This window comes from Mya arenaria, chromosome 14 (genome assembly GCF_026914265.1).
Source record: "Mya arenaria isolate MELC-2E11 chromosome 14, ASM2691426v1".
NCBI lineage: Eukaryota > Metazoa > Mollusca > Bivalvia > Myida > Myidae > Mya > Mya arenaria.
In genome coordinates, this window is record NC_069135.1 from 26,219,505 (window position 1) to 26,242,692 (window position 23,188).

Consider the following 23,188-nt stretch of genomic DNA (forward strand, 5'->3'; position numbering starts at 1 on the left):
GGATCCACGCGTGCTCTCATGCGATGATTCCGGGGTCTGCTTTTGGCATCCGTCAGTGACGGAAATATTACTAAACAGATTACAATGCACACATTCCATGAAATCTTCATTTTCCTTATTGTTTGGGTCGAGATTTATGTTAAGATGCGATAAAAACTTATAGTCTAAGAAAAATGATAAATACTCCGTATTACTTCATAAACGCAATACTAAAACCGAACTCGAAAAACTATCCTATCCCAATGTTAATTTTGTTATTGAAAGTAAAAACATACCTTGTTTCCTTAATGCAAATATATGTGTTAATAATCTATTGGTTGTTCGTATGCCCTTAAGCTTAACTTACTTAACGTCATTAAATACAAAAACATGTGTTTGTAATTTTGTAAACGTGAAGAACTGTTCAAGTTCATGAAAACAGTATGTAAATAAGAGTTTGGAGGAATGATTAAAGTACAGGTTGAGTCAATTTAGACGTGTCAACAGAAAGAAAGAATATGACCAATCGTCAAAGTAATAACTTAAATCCGTATGTATACAAATACCAGATAGTTCTACATATTTTTGAAAGTTCAATTTAAAAACTACAAGAATAACCATTCCATGACTTGAAAATTACTCAGCAAAACAAAAATCCCGCAATTTTTGTTTAACTGATGGATGGGCGAGTGTTGAAAATACGACAATTGGAGACAACTAACAATGAACGAACGAAATTAAACCGCGCAAAATTTCCCATATATTTACCAAAAGTGGAAAAGCCACTCGAAAATATGTTTCTATTTATATAAACCTGAAACAGTAAAATTAGCTTGAAATAAAGTAGCATGTATGTTCTGCACGTAAGAGCGAGTGTACGACCGACTTCTCTATCTTGAAGGTCAAGGTCACACTTAAGGTTAATCTAATGGAATGCTGTAACTGTGCCATGCAAGTGGACGGAGAAACTGAATTAACATGGTTCATTAAAGCGACATGTCGGGTGTAAGACCTAGGTTCTTATATTTTACAAGGCTTGCATGCACAGATACATCTTATTGAGGAGGCACAAGTGCTAAAATTCTATTATTTTAACAATAAAAGTCCTTTGTTAATGTTTTTACTTATTTCTGTTTTGAGCGTATGCATATATGATTTTCCCTGCTTTTGTACCAAACACTTAAAAATATTCTGCACTTATTTCGGCAGGGGAAATGGCAGCCTGGAACTCGGCTTCTTGTCCAATTAACACTTCTCTTACGATGTGTTTTTGTGTCTCTTTTATTTCACAAATGATTTTAAAACCACCGGATACAAATCATTTCAATATTGAACTTGTGCTGATGATCGTGTTCTGTCCACAACACAAACTCCTTTGACCTATGTATAAACACAAACTTGGAAAGTAATATTAATCCAAATTGCGCTCTTTTCGAATTTGTACTTTGACGGGGAGCATACATCGTTTCCAATGGTATCCTTGTTACATATTCATGGATCACTAGTTTATATCAAATAATCCTATGGGACACGATACATAGCTGTCCATCTACTATGGCTTATGCGTATTCTTATTATTTGTTTATTTAAATTATTCAAACCGGCTTCGATTATAATTTTATATATATTGAAAGAAGTACGTAAACTCCACAAGATATATCATTAAAAACAAACAAACAAACAAACAAATAATAATCGGAATTCACATCCGTCTTGTCATCCTGGTCCTACGACGAATTTATACGACCAGCTGCCAATTTGAATACTCTAGCCATACTTAGTAACGAAAATAGCCGCTCCACTTCAATTCCGTCATTAATGGGTTGATAAGGTAAGTTATTGAGAAGCTCACGTATGTGCACTGGCTAATAGAAGGTCATTTGCGTGGCATTTCGCACTAAACACTTAAAAAGTTAGAATTTACTTTTGGTTTCTAAATGATGAGTCGGCGCCGGGCTGAAATCTATGAAATCCCAATTGCAGGATTGACATTACATGATATTCTTTTTTTGCAGCATGCATATAAGTAACTTTGTTTATTATTTATGAGTTTATATGGCATGACTTTCCTAAACATGATTTCTTCTTAGTAATCTTCTTCTCAATTACCTCCGTTTGCAAAACGTGTTTTCCTCCGAGTGTCCAATGGATATCAGGCATCACACAAACAATTTCATCCATAGTTTTCTATTTTATTTTTGAAAAAAATGGCAGAAATCAAAATCGTACATGTCACATTTTTTTTAAACATCTTAAGCGTAACAGGCTCATATATCAACATTTCTTGGTTTAACAAAAACACACTAGTTTATCATGATTATCTTTTAAAAGATACTCTAAAGGTATCAAAACTTTGTCAAAATATAATATTTCACAACCATTACCACAGCAAAACAAGTGTTGTTATACGGGCCTCAAGAATGTTATAAGGTCAGAGCTGGCTCATCACGGCAATACGTCCCCTAGGCACTCTGAAAAAAAACATACACAATGTAAAGAGTAACATATGATACACGATTTGTGCTGATGATTAATATTTTAACACAAACCAACTGTTTAATATAGTGTATATAAATGATACTGAACATCAGGACAGTTTGCCTTATATTGCAAAAGAAGATGAAATCTGGGCGTTTTCCTCCGAAAAGTTCTTCCAAATACTAGTAATGCATCCCCCCCCCCCAAAAAAAAAAAACAAAAAAAACTTGACCTTCGACATTTTCTTTACCATGTGTGATTTGTCGCCCCAAAAGGTTCAGATCCTAACGAGAGTTGATCTGTATGACAAACGAAGGAATATAAACCTTGTAGCCTGTTCCGTCAATTCTCCACACGGCTGGATTCGTTTGACCATTTATCTGCAAGAATCAAGACGTGTTTACTTCGGTGTTATATGATTGACGTATTGAGTTGTGCGCCTCTCCCTTAAAACCGAAAATGTGTGGTTTGGTTGAAATATTGTTGGCGGGGTTTAGACTAATTTTATTCTGTAGTTGTGCGTTCTGATGTATTGAATTCATATTTTTCTTCGTTGTTGACATAAATATGTTCACCACTCCACCTCCGCGCCAACCATTTAATCTGCTAGTGATATTTACACTTACATGAGATCAACGGGCCTTAACTCTGGTAACAATCTGACGACTTCAAGATAAAAATGTGTACATTTATACGAGGGTCCTTCAAGATATTGTACCTTAATCTTTAACTAGACATAACACTTATATTTATACATATCAAATGAAGTAAATTTAACATAGAGTAAATTAGAATGTTACGTTAAGTTTAAAAGGAACTATATTATTGAACCCATTTGTAAAAAATGCCATCGAACTGCTTTGTGCAGATCAGATTGAATGCAAATTAATTGGAAATAGAACTTGGAAGATACAAGAAATGTATGTATTAAAACTATGATATACCAAAACGAATGGATCAGAGCATTTATACTCCGGATACTACTTACCTGTGAACTAAGCATAGCCTGAAATGATCTTTTTACAGTTATATTTCTCATAATAACATGTCAGAGCCAAATCAACCTCGAAATTCTAATTGTCCAAATCGTTCTTTTGCCCGTTTTGGAAAATAAACTGAGTTAAAGTCATTGAGTGGCTCAGTGGTTCAAATTACAATTCCTTTGGAAAGTTTTGACAGTCAAAATATTAATACCTCCTTTGATCTAAGTTTGTCATGATTTCAACATTTACTTAAGTGCTGATGTAACATCCATTTATGTCTGAAAGTAATAAAAGGTAAAATTATATGCATATTTTAATGTAGTCAAAATAATAATAATCAAAGAAGTTGAAATAATTTCTTAAAAATTTACTGAAACTCTTGCTGTCGTTGCTTATTTGTTTGATACAATGTTTTGCATTATTTTATTATATAATATAGGTACATAAATGCATTATGTGAGGCTACAACTTATACTTGTCAAATGTGTTTATGTTTATGTTTCCTGTTGTGTGGCCATCTGTGTATATAATTTGATATTTGATGTGTTTTGCAACACTTTAAACTGAAACTGAAACTGATTTCCTTTACATTTTACCAATACTATAATATTGCATTCAGTCACAGAGTTTGGCAACATTATACCCATGAACATATGATCAATCACTAAAACATTTACGTCAAAAACATAATAAGTTATTAAGAAAGTGTATGTATTTTGTAACTAGTATACCATTAAAGCTTCCCAGAGGTTGCGGAGGAAAAGTAACAGGAGGAATATAGTATGTTACGAGTAACGTTATTCTTCTAACGTTTATGTGTATAACATCAAGTCGAGATACACATGCTCTCCATTTTACAACGATTCCATGTATTGTTAGGTGCACTATACACTTTTGAAACTTACATTATATATTTGTACGAAGTACAGTCTTTTCAGTCTCTGTAGTCATAACTACGGTTCTAATCCACAGAGATTTTAATTTAGATGGAGTCAGAAGTCTTTTTTACGTTTTTAGGCTTTACCGTTAGCTCAAGGCTTTTGTCATACACCACAAAAAAACAAAATCATACTAGAATATACCAGATTTCAATGAAAATGAATTCGTGAAGCATTCCTGGAATGATGTTTGATTCACGAAATAAGATGATGTTTAGTTAAAAGTAAGAGCGAGTAATATATTGTGTAAATTAACAGTGAACACACTTATAAAACACGAATATGAAAGGGAAAACTACTGTAAACTCGAAAACTCCTGACAGTTCTGGGTTGGCCTCTTTGGATCAAGATTGCATAATAATTCTTAAAATAAGATACTACATAAAGGAAACTCAGATATACAGTCCATGCGATTTTCTTCCATCACTGCTGTAGCAGTGAATATAGCTTAATTTGTATTAAAATACTATTGTATGTTACGATACAATTAGCAAGTGGCCGTTACAGCAATACACTAGATGTATTGTTACTATACTAACAAGGTTAGGCCCTACCAGCAACAAACAATATGTCTCGCTACAGTAATAATAATACTATATGGCCCTATCAGCTTACTTTCATATGGCCCTCCCAGCGGCAAACCAGATACGTATTGAATCCATATGGTCCTCCCAGTGACAAGACAGACAAGACAGACACATTTTTATTTCATGAGCCCCCCCCCCCCCCCCCTCGCAGCAAACCAGTAAGAATTGAATCCATATGATCCTCCTAACTGCAAGGCAGACAAGTGTTGAATCCATATGGCCCCCCTCGCAGCAAACCATATAAGAATTGAATCCATATGGTCCTCCCAGCGGCAAGGCAGACAAGTGTTGAATCCATATGGCCCCCCTCGCAGCAAACCACATAAGAATTGAATCCATATTGTCCTCCCAGTTACAAGGCAGACAAGTGTGTATTCCATAAGGCCCTCCTTGCACCAAACCAGAGCAGAGGTATTTATTACCAGCAGCAAATCAGATGAATCCTCATCCCATATGGCCCTCCCAAAATCAAACTATATGAGTCTCGATCCCATATTTGGCCATCACAGCAGCAACACAGATACGTACTGATTCCCAGCAGCCAACCAGTTGAATTTTAATTCAGTTCTAAGAGTCATAACCTGGTATGGTCCTACCAGCCCCAGAAAAGTTTAGTTTGATATATTGCCAAGGTTTTATAGCACTACAAATAGAAAACAAGATAATTGCAGATTAATTAATTGATTCATTGATAGACTGATTGATCCATTGATAGATAAGTTAATATTTCATTCATTTTATTTATTACACATGTAATTAATTAATTTATTTATCATTCATTCGTTCGTTCGTTCGTTCGTTCGTTCGTTCGTTCATTCATTTATTTATTTAATTATTTACTCAACTAAAACAGTAATTAATTCATTAAACATACATGAGCATTAAATGTAATTCAAAACCATTAGTTGGTTCAAGTGGTATAACTTTCCTTTGATGTTCAACTATTTAATTTGTTTAAAGAGCCTGCGGCCTGTTTCATCTTAAGCGATCTTAGTCATGCATTGGATGGAGTGGGAATACATGTTTCATCCACTTTATTTGGTGATTTAACTATTTCACATATATATACGTGTAATAAATATCATAACAAAAAGAAAAACTAATGCTCACACAACGCGTTTTGACTTTATGTAATCTTCATCAGGTGAAAGCGACTAAGTATAATGAAACAACGTCCACCTTTTAAAGTTATACATAAAAGCGTAAGAAAAATTAAAGAAATTTGAAAAATGAATAAACAAAATCGACCCAATGTTATAAACAAATGCTGGCAAAATTTTAATATTTTCTGGGCAAAACGTTTGAAATATTTATTACAGTCGCTCCCCAAAGGCATTATGTTCAGGGTGTGTGTGTCTAAAATATGAAGAAGAAAAAAATTGGAGATTTTTCTTTTTCCTCACAAAATGTCACCAAAATGATGTAATTTTACATTCTAGACATGAATAAGCCAAGTACCATTGTCGCCCATGAGGTGATTTTCGTGACGCACATCGTCGTATGCCATCAGGTTTTTATATAAACTATAACACATGTAAAAACATCAAAATTAACATACGGTGGAGTCTCAAAAGATGGTTCATTCACGATAGTCAGATTTTACAATTTTTGGGGGAACATTGTAATATTATGGGTTAAACCATATACTATTTAGACTGCAGACTGCCTTATATAGACTCCAAAATTGCATTACATTTGAGGGTTGTTAAAATATTTTAATTCAAATGTTAAATTAACTAGATTTTAAAGTGTTATTGTAATTCTTGGAACGGTTTAATCGTTGTTATGGTGAAATATACAAAACTGCGTTTTCTACGTCAATTTTTCCAAAATTTATAATTTTAGGTATGCAAGAAAAAAATATCAATTTTTTTTTTTTTTTTAATTTATATATATATATATAAATTAACTTTTACTTACGGTCCTTCCTAACGTTTGTAAGTCAATGACGTCACAATCGCGAGGAACTGGATGGCATCCAAACGGCGCAACTTCTGGGCTACATAGGGCAGGATCCACGCGTGCTTTCATGCGGTGATTCCGGGGCCCAACTTTGGTATACGTCAGTGACGAAAATATCACTAGACAGATTACAAGGCACATTTTCCATAAAATCTTCATTTTCCTTACTGTAAACGTCGGGATTATGCTTAATTGCGATACAAATGTTAGTTATAATAAATGCTCCGGTTTACTTTGCTCATTGCTGAAAACACGACCTGCAAAACTATTTAAAACATCAGGTTTTTAAGAAATCTTCGCTTTATCATTTATTCATCAAAAGTAAATAAATACCATGTTCTCCTTAGAAATAAGATATGTTTGTGTGGTATAAATTTATTGGTTGCTTGATTGACCGTAAGCCACAGACTCAAGTTCATCAAATCCAACAAGAAATATCTTTGAAACAGATAAACGGCAATCAATTTCAAACAAGGTGATGAAAAGTGTGTGAGAAAGCAGTATGAACGAACATGTGCATATTGTGTCATTTGAATATCAAAAAAATGTTTCTAAGTATTTCTGAGCTCATAAAAGGTTTATTTTTTTACACATTTGTTTACTCAATAAGATTAATGGCATAGCTATATATTTATCTAAACATGTGCGTACTTACTCTTACCATGTATGTGCCAGGTTTCATTTCAATATATAGCACCATTTATATATTTGCTGAGTAGACATCAGGTCGATGGCATTTATTAAAATCACTTCGCGATCTACTTGCAGCGTAGTTAAATGTAAATAATTCTGACATTGTTAACCGTCCATATACATCCGAAGTTGTTTTCGATGGAAAATGTTCGAGGTGTTCCGATTGAATGGTCTACTGTATGGATAAATGCCCAAATTGTGGGAAAAGTGATTATTTCTCAATAGATTGGTAGATTCAACAATGTTATTAGGGCATGAATAAATTAATACATCGGATTCAATCCAGGTTGGATAACTCTTCAAAATGTAAATTTTATGTCATAGCGTTCTTGTTTTTCTTTTCAGCTTTCCTTGCAATTAAAGCAAAATTACAATTTGTAAGAAACCATGCTTGCATTGTGCATTTTTAAATTTGTGTAGGCTGGGTGGGGGTGAGCTAGTCACCTGTTAGCTTTATCAGTTGATTGCCATGCATGCCTTTGTTTCAGTATTATATGGTTCGGGCTGCACACTTGCATGTTGTTAAGGTAGCATGTCCTTAGTGTGTGTGTATGTGTGTGTGTGGGGGGGGGGGGAGGGGTGCAACCTACCAGTAACTTTAATGGGAAGAGTACCATATAAACTACGTGGAATTAAAAACCAACAAGCAGGAGAAGCTAAGTTGGCACAGTTTAACTTGTTATGCTTAACAAAGACCACTTTTATCTTCCTATGCTGTGGATGAACCCACACACTGAAATTTCCGTACAAAATATATTTGTCTTATAAATTATTCTTGACAGCTTCTAGTAATTTGTATTTTTATGTTAACAAAAACAAAACAGCAACTGATAGATAGTAGATTAAACATTTTTGTACATAAAACATTTAATCAGGTTACTGAAGTTTTTCGGCAATGTAGGCCATACCTTGTCTCATTTTTTTCTATAACCCTTAACAAGAGACTTATTTTGACCAGTTTTATATCATTGTTCTAAGTTTTTTTATATCACAGTGTGTAGTTCCAGTTAGTTTCTCCCACCTCAGATAAGTAGATCCAATGGACATTCTGGAAACTCTTATCTTGCCCACGGGCAAAGATAAAACAAGTACCCATATTGAACTCCTTATTTATTGTCATCACACAATTACATCCCTTGTTGAAGACTGGCGTCTGTAGCATCATGGAAACCTTGTCTAGTGGCAATACGAAATAATGCTGCACTCTCCTCAGAACTATTTGAATAACGATTTGACTATTTACACAATCTGAATCGCTGCGTGCATATCCATGACAACCACGAATTATCACATACCTGTACGCACATTATTTTCACTACGCACAAAATAGTTCTAGCCAAAATACATTGTTACTTTATGTTGTCTAACTTAGGAGGGAGAAAAAGCATCTAACTTAGCCGCTCGTGTAAAATAGGCTCATTTCAACCCTACACTCGGATTGGAGTGAACCTTTCTTACATTCTCGGCCATTGAAGATACTTATAGGCCCTCAAAATTGTTTTAAATATAAGATTAGACATACATGAGCTATCTGTATGCAATCCAATGTAATATTTAGTATAATTTCGGTTTTGTTTCCATTTTGTTTTACTTTGCAAAACCCTTCTAGGTGGATTCAGTAGCTAGGTAGACTTCACACTCGTTTTTATGATTTAACCCCCATGCATGACCTTGAAGATTTGCTGCTCCAAAACAAATGTCCATCATAAAAATAATTAATGTGCCAGGCTTAAACTGTAAAATCACAATATGAGAATAAAAGCATAACTATTTCTGTTAAAGTTATAGACCTTTCTATGCATATGGAATTGTCAATACATTTCTTTTGTCTTAATATAATAGACATACGTTTCGACTTGCATTTTAATGTAGAAGCTAATAATGAATTTGGAGGCTGCACGCTAGGCATTAACTAGTTGAAACCCCCATACAGTGATATGTTAGGCTTACCATTTCAATGCGGTAATCCCAACACATGCTAATAAGGCTATTTTTGCTACCATTATGTGCGTCGTTTTTGCATTCTGATCTCTAGTTCAATGTTTCACTGGCAATGAACTTGTGTCTCTTTGGGTTTTTTAATTATAATTTTTCTTAATTTTCACTATAATCATTCAACAATGATTATGATGCCACTAATGTTATCCAAAAACCTCAACACACTTTCTTCAAACAAAAACAAGCATATTGGAAGAACTTTTATTACACCAAAGAAAATATACCCATAATCAGTAAAATAAAAATATATTTGTAAACTCTCATGCCATGTTATGTTAAATTCAACTTGATATAAATCATAGGAGTATCATAAATCGAAAAAAAAATCATTTACACACAAACTTACAGATGTGCATTTATTGTCGTTAAAAATAATGTAATACATTTTAGTTGCAGTAAGTAATTCTCATCACTTATTATTAACATTCTGATTGATAGCAAACAAGTCACTAAAAATGGTCAAATTGTAACTAATGCCAAAATATTTTAGCTAGATTGCGGAGAAAGCTGAAAGTTTATAGAATCATTCTCAAGTCTGTTTCCTGGGTGGAAACGAGTACTGATGGTTTCTTTTTCCGAGGCCTTGAGAAAGTACACACAACATTGGATGGGAGGTGGACATCATAAGAGCCCAATTTAAAATATTGCATTTTCAAAGATGTGCCCTATTGAAGCATTTTCTGTAGGTTTAAAATAGAACTGAACATGCTGTATTGCATGTCAATCTTCAGGTAAATTAAATTTTGGTACATACCAGTGCCTGAAATATAAAAACATAACATACAATAGAAATAATAGGAATGAGATATTCACATCAATTATTTCTAAAGCCTGTACAATAACATTGAAAAGTATTCACAAAATCTTTAATGTAACACTAATTCAAAGCTGCACATTTCCATATTGACTGTTTAGAAAACTTTTTTTCACATTTATTTTTGTCTTTGAATGAGTCAATTATTGTGCACAATTGAATGTCTGGAAACCAGTGATATAAGACTGCTAACAAAATACCACATCACAGTTTGTCATATTCATGCTCGAAATAGCCGGATGTTAAATGGCTTTATGCGAGACTAACGCTTTAAGAAAAATGATATTTTCGGCAGGTTTCCAAACAATTGAGATCATTTCTATCATGAGTTATCAAATATGACTGAATTGAATGCTGATTTTGTGACAAATGCCAAAAATGTCAATCTCTGCGAGTGCACCTTTACGTAAAAGAATCGCCTCCCTGATTTCTTTGACATCATTTGAAAGGGTTTTGAGAAAATGACAAAGAAAAACTGTCAATCTGTGAGAGTTCAGCTTAAATGATTTGTTTAAACATTTTTAATGACGTTTTTCTCCATTTTGCACGTAGGAAAAAAGGCTAAACCAGTATTAAGTATAATTTATCAAATAGAGTTTAACAAAATTAGGAGTCTTAACCTTTTAAAACCAATGCTCAACCTGGGCAAACTTATAGACTGATGGAAAATAAAAGTTTTATCATGAATCAATATTGTTTTGTTTTGTACATTCATTCTTAATTGATTAACAGAACATGGAGGACTATTTTGGCTAAAACCAGAACATTATTATACTTATTTTGAAAATAGCACAACCACATACCTCATCTGCCATTTGTCACCAGAACAAGCAATGAACTCAGAGCCTTTAGGCACCATATTGCCCTCTGGAAATAACAATAAGATTAAATTTTAAATGTTTGCGAATCATGCGCACAGCAAAAATGTCACTATTTTTCGATTTTCCTGCACCACCATCAGTTGATATTATGAAAGTTAACATTGAAAGACATATACGCTAGGTGACATGTTCAAACTCATTACCACTAGTATGACGCTCTATTAGTTAGAGAGATAAGTTAGTAAACCGGAAACTAATTATGCCAACCTCGCAGCTGATTGTTACGGACACACACTACGATATTGATGAGGAAATATATTTAACTAAATATGTCACTCACAGAAAAGAGGTATGTTTTAGCACGGACATATAAACCATTTGTCTATGGTTTAAGACATCAGACTTAAGTAACAATAAATCATAAAGTTTATAATTATATTAAGATAAGAACTAAAGAAGTCTAACATATTATCAATTTATGTAGAGTCAGATTCAGACTTACATGTATTTTAAAGCATTTGTCTTCTTCATATTTGCTATTGAGGACTGGAAAAAATAATGTTTACTATCTCAGCAGACAGACTTACTCCAATAACTGTAATTAAATTACATTTCCATTTAGTTCCTGATTAGGGCCCTTTTCATACGATTAATATATTTCTAAAAAGATTTCAAGTATAAAAATAACACTAACACACAAATTAGTGGTAATAGTTAGCCCATCATTCTGTATTTAGTATTGAATCTTGAACACGAGTTCAAGCTCAAACCACTTTTTTCAAAACACAATTCAAGCTCAACATAATACCAAGATCCAAGATCAGCCAATCAGGTTTCTTGTTTTAATTATAAAACATACCAGATGACTTGTTACAATACAATGCCAGTATGGCCCTCCCAGCGGCCAACACCGTGTCTTGTTACAATTATAACAGCCTGTGGCCCAATCAGCAGCAATCACGATATCTGATCTCAACACCAATACCATATATGACCCTCCCAGCAACAAATCGGATATTGTGTGATAAGAATTATCCTGTATGACCCTCAAAGCAGGAAATCATATGTCTTTTTACAAAAGTATGCCCATATGGCCATACTAGCAACACACCAGATGTCTTGTCATAATAATAATACCATATGACCAAGTAGCAAACCAGATGTCTAGTAACAATACTTAGACAACTGGGGCAATGTCCAAGAAAATCTTCATCGCTTTATGTTTAGCGAATGTACCAGTTACTGGCCCATTATTGCAATTCCGTCAGCAAACCAGTCTTGTTACAATACTAAGAGCAAGTGGCCCTCCCAGCAAAATGCTGTTGTCTTCTTACAATAACCTATAATCCATATGATCTTGATTCCATATGGCTCTTCCACCGGCAAACCAGTTTTATTTTAATTTATTTTATTCCATATAACCTACTCAGCAGCAAACAAGACACGTTTTTTTTTTAAATTCCATATGGTTATGAAAGCAGCAAACCAGACACGTTAATAATTGATTGGACATGTGTTAGAATAAGGCAATGCTAACTAGATAAAGCCCTCAGTAAAGTCCAATTGTTTCACTGATTGTCCAAAACGGTATTCCGATCATTTAACGGTAAAGCAATCTTGATGAGGGTATAGTTTGTTTGTGTTGTTTTTTTTTGTGTATGTTGTGTAAATTTGGTTATGATGTTTGTATTTGTGTATGTGGTGTTAATATGTTTGTGTCAATAGTTTTTTGTCGTTTGGGCTCTTGTTGTCTGCCCTTAAACAGAGTTTGTTTTGAATATTCGACTACTGCGCTTGTCCCTGTATTTTTTATTGTATTTATTATATTAATTAATTATATGTAGTCATCAAAGCAGCACACCAGCACACCAGAAAAATTTGTATTTCCTATGGCAATCAACATATAGGTCTTTATTCTATATGGCCCTCCCAGCAGCAAACCAGATAAGTCTTTATTCAATATAGTCCTCCCAGCCGCAGAACATCTGTTTTTATTTCATATAGCCAGCTCAGCAGTACACCATAAAATTCTATATTCCATATGGTCATCACAGCGGCACACTGACACAGCGACTTAAGTTAGGTCTTAATGCCTTTGAGCTCTCCCAACGGCAAACCAGTTAGGTTTTGGTTCCATTTGGCCCTCCAAGCAGCCAGCCAGCCAGATAAGTCGTGAATCCCAGCGGCAAACCAGATATGGCTTTTTACCATATGGCCATTTCAGCAACAAACCAAACAAGTATTCATTCCGCAAGCAGACAAATCCTCATTCAATATGGCCCTCCCAGCGAAAAGCCAGACAGGTCTTTATTTCATATGATCCTCCTAGCAGCAAACTAGACAAAGGCTTTATTAAATATGACCTTCCCAGAAGCAAACCAGATAAGGCTTCATACCATATGGCCATCTCAGCAGCAAACCAGAAATTCTTCATTCCGCAACCAGACAAGTCCTCATTCAATATAGCCCTCCCAGCGGAAAACCAAACAGGTCTTTATTCCATATGGTCCCCTAGCAGTAAACTAGACAAAGCTTTATTCAATATGGCCTTCCCAGCGGCAAACCAGATAAGGCTTCATTCAGCAACCAGAAAAATCCGCATTCAATATGGCCCTCCCAGCGGAAAACCAGACAGGTCTTTATTCCATATGGTCCTCCCAGCAGCAAACTAGACAAGGATTTATGCGATATTGCCCTGCCAGCGGCATTCAGCAGCAAACCAGTCGAGTCTTTATTCAATATGGCCCTTCCAGCAGCAAACCAGATAAGGCTTTATTCAATATAGCCCTTCTAGCAGCAAACCAGTCAAGTCTCTATTCAATATGGCACTTCCAGCAGAAAACTAGACAATGATTTATTCAACATGGCCCTTCCAGCATCAAACCAGTCAAGTCTTTATACAATATGTCACTTCCAGCATCAAACCAGTCAAGTCTTTATTCAATATGGCCCTTCCAGCAGATAACCAGTCAAGGTTTTATTCAATATAGCCCTTCCAGCATCAAACCAGTCAAGTCTTTATTCAATATAGCCCTTCCAGCAGCAAACAAGTCAAGTCTTTATTCGATATGTCACTTCCAGCAGCAAACAAGTCAAGTCTTTATTCAATATAGACCTTCCAGCAGCAAACAAGTCAAGTCTTTATTCAATATGTCACTTCCAGCATCAAACCAGTCAAGGTTTTATTCAATATAGCCATTCCAGCAGCAATTAAGTCAAATCTTTATTCAATATGTCACTTCCAGCAGCAAACAAGTCAAGTCTTTATTCAATATGTCACTTCCAGCATCAAACCAGTCAAGTCTTTATTCAATATGGCCCTTCCAGCATCAAACCAGACAATGCTTTATTCAATATGACCTTTTCAGCAGCAAACCAGACAAGGCTTTATTCAATATGGCCCTTCCAGCAGCAAAATAGACAAGGCTTTATTCAATATGGCCCTTCCAACAGCAAAATAGACAAGGCTTTATTCAATATGGCCCTTCAAACAGCAAAATAGACATGTCTTTATTCAATATGGCTTTCCCAGCGGCAAACTTGACAGGTCTTCATTTTATATGGCACTCTTTGCGACAAATCAGACAAGTCTTAGTTCAATGTGGACCTCCCAGAAGTTAACTTGACATGTCTTTATTCCATATAGCCCTCCCAGCAGCAACCAGACACGTATTTATTTCACATGGCCCTCCCAGCGGCAAAACAGGCAATTCTTGATTCAATATGGTCCTCCAAGCGGCAAAACAGACAAGTCTATAGTCCACATGGGCCTCCCAGTAGCAACCTAGACAAGCCTTTATTCCATTGTATTCCATTCGTTATTCCATTACATTTACTCCAAGCAGCAAACTAGACAAGGTCTTATTCCATATGGCCCTCCCAGCAGCAAACCAGACAAGGCTTTATTCCATACGACCATCTCAGCCAGCATAAAAAATATCTCGATTCTATATGGTCACCCTAGCAGCAAACCAGACACGTATTTATTCCATATGGCCCTCCCAGCGGCAAACCATGCAAGTCTTTATTTTACATGGCCCTCCCAGTAACAAACTAGACAAGGCTTTTTCCATTTGACCATCTCAGCCAGCACCAAACCAGACATCTCTTGATTCTATATGGTCACCCAAGCAGTAAACAAGACAAGCCTTTATTCCATATGGCCCTCCCAGCGGCACTAACACACAAATTAGTGGTAATAGTTAGCCCATCATTCTGTATTTAGTATTGAATCTTGAACACGAGTTCAAGCTCAAACCACTTTTTTCAAAACACAATTCAAGCTCAACATAATACCAAGATCCAAGATCAGCCAATCAGGTTTCTTGTTTTAATTATAAAACATACCAGATGACTTGTTACAATACAATGCCAGTATGGCCCTCCCAGCGGCCAACACCGTGTCTTGTTACAATTATAACAGCCTGTGGCCCAATCAGCAGCAATCACGATATCTGATCTCAACACCAATACCATATATGACCCTCCCAGCAACAAATCGGATATTGTGTGATAAGAATTATCCTGTATGACCCTCAAAGCAGGAAATCATATGTCTTTTTACAAAAGTATGCCCATATGGCCATACTAGCAACACACCAGATGTCTTGTCATAATAATAATACCATATGACCAAGTAGCAAACCAGATGTCTAGTAACAATACTTAGACAACTGGGGCAATGTCCAAGAAAATCTTCATCGCTTTATGTTTAGCGAATGTACCAGTTACTGGCCCATTATTGCAATTCCGTCAGCAAACCAGTCTTGTTACAATACTAAGAGCAAGTGGCCCTCCCAGCAAAATGCTGTTGTCTTCTTACAATAACCTATAATCCATATGATCTTGATTCCATATGGCTCTTCCACCGGCAAACCAGTTTTATTTTAATTTATTTTATTCCATATAACCTACTCAGCAGCAAACAAGACACGTTTTTTTTTAAATTCCATATGGTTATGAAAGCAGCAAACCAGACACGTTAATAATTGATTGGACATGTGTTAGAATAAGGCAATGCTAACTAGATAAAGCCCTCAGTAAAGTCCAATTGTTTCACTGATTGTCCAAAACGGTATTCCGATCATTTAACGGTAAAGCAATCTTGATGAGGGTATAGTTTGTTTGTGTTGTTTTTTTTTGTGTATGTTGTGTAAATTTGGTTATGATGTTTGTATTTGTGTATGTGGTGTTAATATGTTTGTGTCAATAGTTTTTTGTCGTTTGGGCTCTTGTTGTCTGCCCTTAAACAGAGTTTGTTTTGAATATTCGACTACTGCGCTTGTCCCTGTATTTTTTATTGTATTTATTATATTAATTAATTATATGTAGTCATCAAAGCAGCACACCAGCACACCAGAAAAATTTGTATTTCCTATGGCAATCAACATATAGGTCTTTATTCTATATGGCCCTCCCAGCAGCAAACCAGATAAGTCTTTATTCAATATAGTCCTCCCAGCCGCAGAACATCTGTTTTTATTTCATATAGCCAGCTCAGCAGTACACCATAAAATTCTATATTCCATATGGTCATCACAGCGGCACACTGACACAGCGACTTAAGTTAGGTCTTAATGCCTTTGAGCTCTCCCAACGGCAAACCAGTTAGGTTTTGGTTCCATTTGGCCCTCCAAGCAGCCAGCCAGCCAGATAAGTCGTGAATCCCAGCGGCAAACCAGATATGGCTTTTTACCATATGGCCATTTCAGCAACAAACCAAACAAGTATTCATTCCGCAAGCAGACAAATCCTCATTCAATATGGCCCTCCCAGCGAAAAGCCAGACAGGTCTTTATTTCATATGATCCTCCTAGCAGCAAACTAGACAAAGGCTTTATTAAATATGACCTTCCCAGAAGCAAACCAGATAAGGCTTCATACCATATGGCCATCTCAGCAGCAAACCAGAAATTCTTCATTCCGCAACCAGACAAGTCCTCATTCAATATAGCCCTCCCAGCGGAAAACCAAACAGGTCTTTATTCCATATGGTCCCCTAGCAGTAAACTAGACAAAGCTTTATTCAATATGGCCTTCCCAGCGGCAAACCAGATAAGGCTTCATTCAGCAACCAGAAAAATCCGCATTCAATATGGCCCTCCCAGCGGAAAACCAGACAGGTCTTTATTCCATATGGTCCTCCCAGCAGCAAACTAGACAAGGATTTATGCGATATTGCCCTGCCAGCGGCATTCAGCAGCAAACCAGTCGAGTCTTTATTCAATATGGCCCTTCCAGCAGCAAACCAGATAAGGCTTTATTCAATATAGCCCTTCTAGCAGCAAACCAGTCAAGTCTCTATTCAATATGGCACTTCCAGCAGAAAACTAGACAATGATTTATTCAACATGGCCCTTCCAGCATCAAACCAGTCAAGTCTTTATACAATATGTCACTTCCAGCATCAAACCAGTCAAGTCTTTATTCAATATGGCCCTTCCAGCAGATAACCAGTCAAGGTTTTATTCAATATAGCCCTTCCAGCATCAAACCAGTCAAGTCTTTATTCAATATAGCCCTTCCAGCAGCAAACAAGTCAAGTCTTTATTCGATATGTCACTTCCAGCAGCAAACAAGTCAAGTCTTTATTCAATATAGACCTTCCAGCAGCAAACAAGTCAAGTCTTTATTCAATATGTCACTTCCAGCATCAAACCAGTCAAGGTTTTATTCAATATAGCCATTCCAGCAGCAATTAAGTCAAATCTTTATTCAATATGTCACTTCCAGCAGCAAACAAGTCAAGTCTTTATTCAATATGTCACTTCCAGCATCAAACCAGTCAAGTCTTTATTCAATATGGCCCTTCCAGCATCAAACCAGACAATGCTTTATTCAATATGACCTTTTCAGCAGCAAACCAGACAAGGCTTTATTCAATATGGCCCTTCCAGCAGCAAAATAGACAAGGCTTTATTCAATATGGCCCTTCCAACAGCAAAATAGACAAGGCTTTATTCAATATGGCCCTTCAAACAGCAAAATAGACATGTCTTTATTCAATATGGCTTTCCCAGCGGCAAACTTGACAGGTCTTCATTTTATATGGCACTCTTTGCGACAAATCAGACAAGTCTTGATTCAATGTGGACCTCCCAGAAGTTAACTTGACATGTCTTTATTCCATATAGCCCTCCCAGCAGCAACCAGACACGTATTTATTTCACATGGCCCTCCCAGCGGCAAAACAGGCAATTCTTGATTCAATATGGTCCTCCAAGCGGCAAAACAGACAAGTCTATAGTCCACATGGGCCTCCCAGTAGCAACCTAGACAAGCCTTTATTCCATTGTATTCCATTCGTTATTCCATTACATTTACTCCAAGCAGCAAACTAGACAAGGTCTTATTCCATATGGCCCTCCCAGCAGCAAACCAGACAAGGCTTTATTCCATACGACCATCTCAGCCAGCATAAAAAATATCTCGATTCTATATGGTCACCCTAGCAGCAAACCAGACACGTATTTATTCCATATGGCCCTCCCAGCGGCAAACCATGCAAGTCTTTATTTTACATGGCCCTCCCAGTAACAAACTAGACAAGGCTTTTTCCATTTGACCATCTCAGCCAGCACCAAACCAGACATCTCTTGATTCTATATGGTCACCCAAGCAGTAAACAAGACAAGCCTTTATTCCATATGGCCCTCCCAGCGGCAAACCATGCAAGTCTTTATTTTACATGGCCCTCCCAGTAACAAACTAGACAAGGCTTATTCCATTTGAGCATCTCAGCCAGCACCAAACCAGACATCTCTTGATTCTATATGGTCACCCAAGCAGCAAACAAGACAAGCCTTTATTCCACATCGCTCTCCCAGTAACAAACTAGAAAAGACTTTATTCCATATGAACAACTCAGCACCAAACCAGACATCTCTTGATTCTATATGGTCATTCCCAGTAGCAAACCAGACACGGCTTTATTCCAAATGGCCAACCCAGCGGCAAACCAATTAATTTTCGGTTCCATATGGCCCTCTCAGGAACAAACCAGATACGTCTTGGTTTCATATGGCCCTCCCTGCAGAAAACAAGAACAGTTTTGATTTCAAGCAACAAAACAGATTAAGTCTTGATTCCATTTGGCCCTCCAAGCAGCAAAACAGTTAAAGATTGTATCCCAGCAGCAAACCATGAGACTTAGAAAACAATATATATTAAGATCGATTGACTGATTGAATGATTGATTGGATGACTGATCGATTGCTTAAATACATGATAAATTAATAGAATGATTATTTTATTGATTAATAAATCATTCATTCATTTCCCCATATTTTCCTTTAATTTACATATGTCTACTTATTCTTTCCAAGTATCTGCCTCCGTGTTGTGCCTCTATAGTTTCTACTGTATAATGACTGTATAACTTTTGTATGTTTAAAGGTTATAACATACCATTTCTAAACGGAATCTCAAAATATTTAAATTGTACTAATACATTTGATATTTCTTTGTAGGAAATGTCATCATTTTTTTCGCATTTTAATAAAAGGTTGAGAGCTATTCAATGTTTGCATGTTAAGAGTAGTTACACACATGAGTGCTAAGACAAAACAATATTTTAATAATATAATGATAAATACGTGGACCATAGTACATACTGAATCATTTTCATTTACTGTGTCGTCATAAAACTACATATTGGCACACATAAATGGAATATTTAAGAGAGCACAGTTCTCAGTTCAAGTGTGCATCATTTGAATGTTCATGCATTGTGAAAAAGATTTCATCGACTCTTTCCATCCATCCATCCATTCATTTATTTATTCAATCATTCATTAATTCATCCATCCACCCATCCATCATCCATCCATGCATCTATTCATTCATTCGTTCGTTCGTTGTTAACATGTTATTCAGTTTCAACCCTACATCAAATTAAACGCAAGACTATACATATATATATATGTGTGTGTGTGTGTGTGTGTGTGCGTGTGCGTGTGTGCGTGTGTGCCTGTGTGCGTGTGTGCGTGTGTGTGTGTGTGTGTGTGTGTGTGCGTAAGTAAGTAAGACAGCAAAGATGATTACACATATAAGGGGCATTGTATAAATCAACAAGCCTAAGACAAATTATCGTAAGATCACGTTTTGAATACTAAGCAAGTGTAAAAAATAGAATTTAATGTTGTTAGCCGTCAAATCTTTTTAAGCCTAGGCTAGAGTGATATTTGCAACCATAAGATTTGTTTCAAAATATATCTCACTACAACCAAGAATAAATAATTCGAGACCTGATCCCACAATACGTTTGTTGATAATATTCCCCGTCGTCATTATGTCATACTAATGTTTACGGTAATAACATGCCTTATAAATCATTAAATATACATTACAGTGACACATGTACCGATATATTATTCAAAACGGGAAAATATAGAATGTTGTTAACGAGAGTTATTATCCACATTAATGAGAGTTAAACATTATCCAAATCATCGACAAGAAATCGATAAGGATTCTTTAAATATAATCCCACGTAGTTCGTTCCTTTCAATTTACAGAATACCGTAAACATATTTGTATTGTTATTCATTGCAGCATTATGACAAGAAGCGTATCTTTCCACCTGCCGACAAACAGACAGGAAGTACGGCTGCTGAAGAACAAAGCTTTGGGGCAGGACACTCCGTCTACTTTTTTGGCTAGGGTGGTCAACTTCGTCTTCCCGTCCTTGTCAACTTGCAGCACTGTTTTGGAGTCCCATGCGCAGACAAACACGTGACCGGCAGGTGACACGTCTATTCCAGTAGGCTGTATCATGTCAGGGTCGGTGAATGTGGCCAGCGTGTTGCCCATGTTGTCTAGTGTGATCAGTTGATTTTTGGAGGGGTTTGTGATGTAGATTCTCTTCCCATCGTTACTGATTACACATTTCTCAACCGCATCACTCTCTGTTTTGTCTTCGTACAGCTTCTTCGCTAGCTGTCCCGACATCGTGTAGACGTACAGAGCGGTACCGGAGGATATGTATAGCTGATCCCCGTGGTAAACAGCGGCAAAACATTTATGATTAAAACTTAACTTCCTCCTTACAAAGAGTTTCCCTATTGCAACATACATGAACTGAAGTTCGCATATTTGATCAAAGTAATTTACACAAACGGCAACTTCATCCCCGCAAATGTGGCACACCCCCCAAGGAGCCCTGGCGACATCATAGACGTCCACAACCAAGTACTCCCGGTCTAGAAGTTTTACTTTACTGTGGTTCCGGTCTGTGATAACAACCTGTCCACAAGGAAGTTCACATACGCCCCCGATATCACATTCAAGGGTTTCGGAACTCATCTTAACATTATACTCCTTGGATCCTAGCACTTGGAAAACATGTTCTTGTGGGAATTGTGCTGCAACAGTAACACATTCATTTAGCACTCCAAAGCTTTGTGGAGAGGAGAACCATTTCTCTATTGTTTTGTCAGGCTGATATGTTAGATAGTATGTTTCAACTGATGACATTCTATGTACATGTGCTCTTGCTTCCTTCATTTTGTCTCCACACTTCTTAACTCCAATGTACAAAGTGGGTTCGCCTGACGACTTTTTGTTTTCAATTGCATCCATCAAGCTCTTCAGATCTTCATGCATTTGTTTGCAGAAGTCGATATCTTTCTTTATGACCGTTTCGTGTTTCGCTATCAGGCTGTCCAACTCGTCTACAGTTGTTTTCTCCATCTTGTCGAGACTGGCGTTTATATTTTCACGGATTGTCTTGTTTTCGTCAACAATGACAGCTCGAGTATCCCACAGTGAGGCGCTATTTTTCGTTCTGGCGTCTTCCATGTCTTCTAATTGCTTTCTTAAATCAGCTACCTCTTTTGGTAGTTGTGTAAACATTGGATCTTTGCGGATGCCCTTTGCAACGTCTGGAATGTGCAGTATCGATGCGCATTGTCTGGAAACGAAAGATAAATACATGGTACAAATTTGTGCTTTATCAAGTGTGATTATTTCTGCCTATTAATAAGCGTGTCAATGTCAAACAAAAAGTTTTTAACTATGAATTCACTACCGGATCCAGTCAAAATCCAAGTTTACTTTCAATATCTATATAGGAGGAAAAAAGTAATAAAATACGATCAAAATGGATCAGTTCCACAAGAAACTGTCAACGTTTTCAACCAAATAAATTTCGGTTCGGATTGAGGGGCGAAACTCAAAAGATTACGCCCCTAAATTAAAACTGCAACAGAGTAGCTCGTTCAGGTATGATTAGTTGTTTCTTTGGGTTTATCAGAAGCATATAAGTCAGAATGTCTACTTCAGAAATTGATGCTTATGTTCTGTTATGGTAAACTTCGAAACCTACCTGTGACCTACAGCGACGCACACCGGACAACATAGCTTGTCATGGTCGACACACACGAGCTCCAATGCTTTACCGGGGTGTTTCTCGCATCTTTCCATGGCATCCACCGTCCCTGGTGCCGCCGCCCATTTCTTTACGTCCTTCCGATCGAGCACCGCGTGTCTCTTGTACAGTTTGTTGTGAACCGGGACACAGTTATCGCAGTAATATTTTGTGCACTGTGAGCAGAAATGTTGAGCTTCCGTGTTCAGTCTATCTTCTTCGCAAGCGGAACAGACGAAATCGTGGATGAAATCACCGCCCCTATGAATGGAGGATTCAACGTTTGATGCCATATTCCTGTCACACCCTGGATTTAAATACAATCAAAACGTTTCAGAGTCCTTCCGCCCTCTTTCAAAAAGGGAAGTAAATATATCGTATCAACCTGCATCGGCGTAGCTCCAATAGGCACGGTAGGCCAGGGCCTACACATCGTTTCCAAAAATGAAAAATACAAAACGTCCAAATCTGCTATAAAAACTGAAACGTAAGGGGGGTGACAGCTTATGCCTAATATACATTCAAGTTAACCGCACAAGGTTAACTGAGCAATTTTTTTTTCAAAAACGT

The 23,188-nt window shown here is 36.6% G+C and overlaps 1 protein-coding gene across 1 annotated transcript; it reads right to left on the reverse strand.

Moving 5' to 3' along the window:
• Positions 1-19,878: 19,878 nt before the first annotated feature.
• Positions 19,879-22,911, reverse strand: LOC128215954 (uncharacterized). The gene is made up of 2 exons (XM_052922553.1): positions 22,577-22,911; positions 19,879-22,162 (listed from the first exon to the last, which is right to left on the reverse strand). Exons 1-2 carry the CDS (start codon positions 22,909-22,911, stop codon positions 20,797-20,799), a joined length of 1,701 nt encoding a protein of 566 aa, XP_052778513.1. The 3' UTR covers positions 19,879-20,796.
• Positions 22,912-23,188: the final 277 nt, after the last annotated feature.

What these genes read in the sequence shown, in the direction of transcription:
- LOC128215954 (XM_052922553.1), bottom strand. Translation starts at nt 22,911, where the DNA reads ATGGCATCAAACGTTGAATCCTCCATTCATAGGGGCGGTGATTTCATC. An exon ending in TGCGTCGCTGTAGGTCACAG is followed by an intron (nt 22,163 to 22,576) that starts GTAGGTTTCGAA and finishes TTTCGTTTCCAG; the next exon opens with ACAATGCGCATCGATACTGC.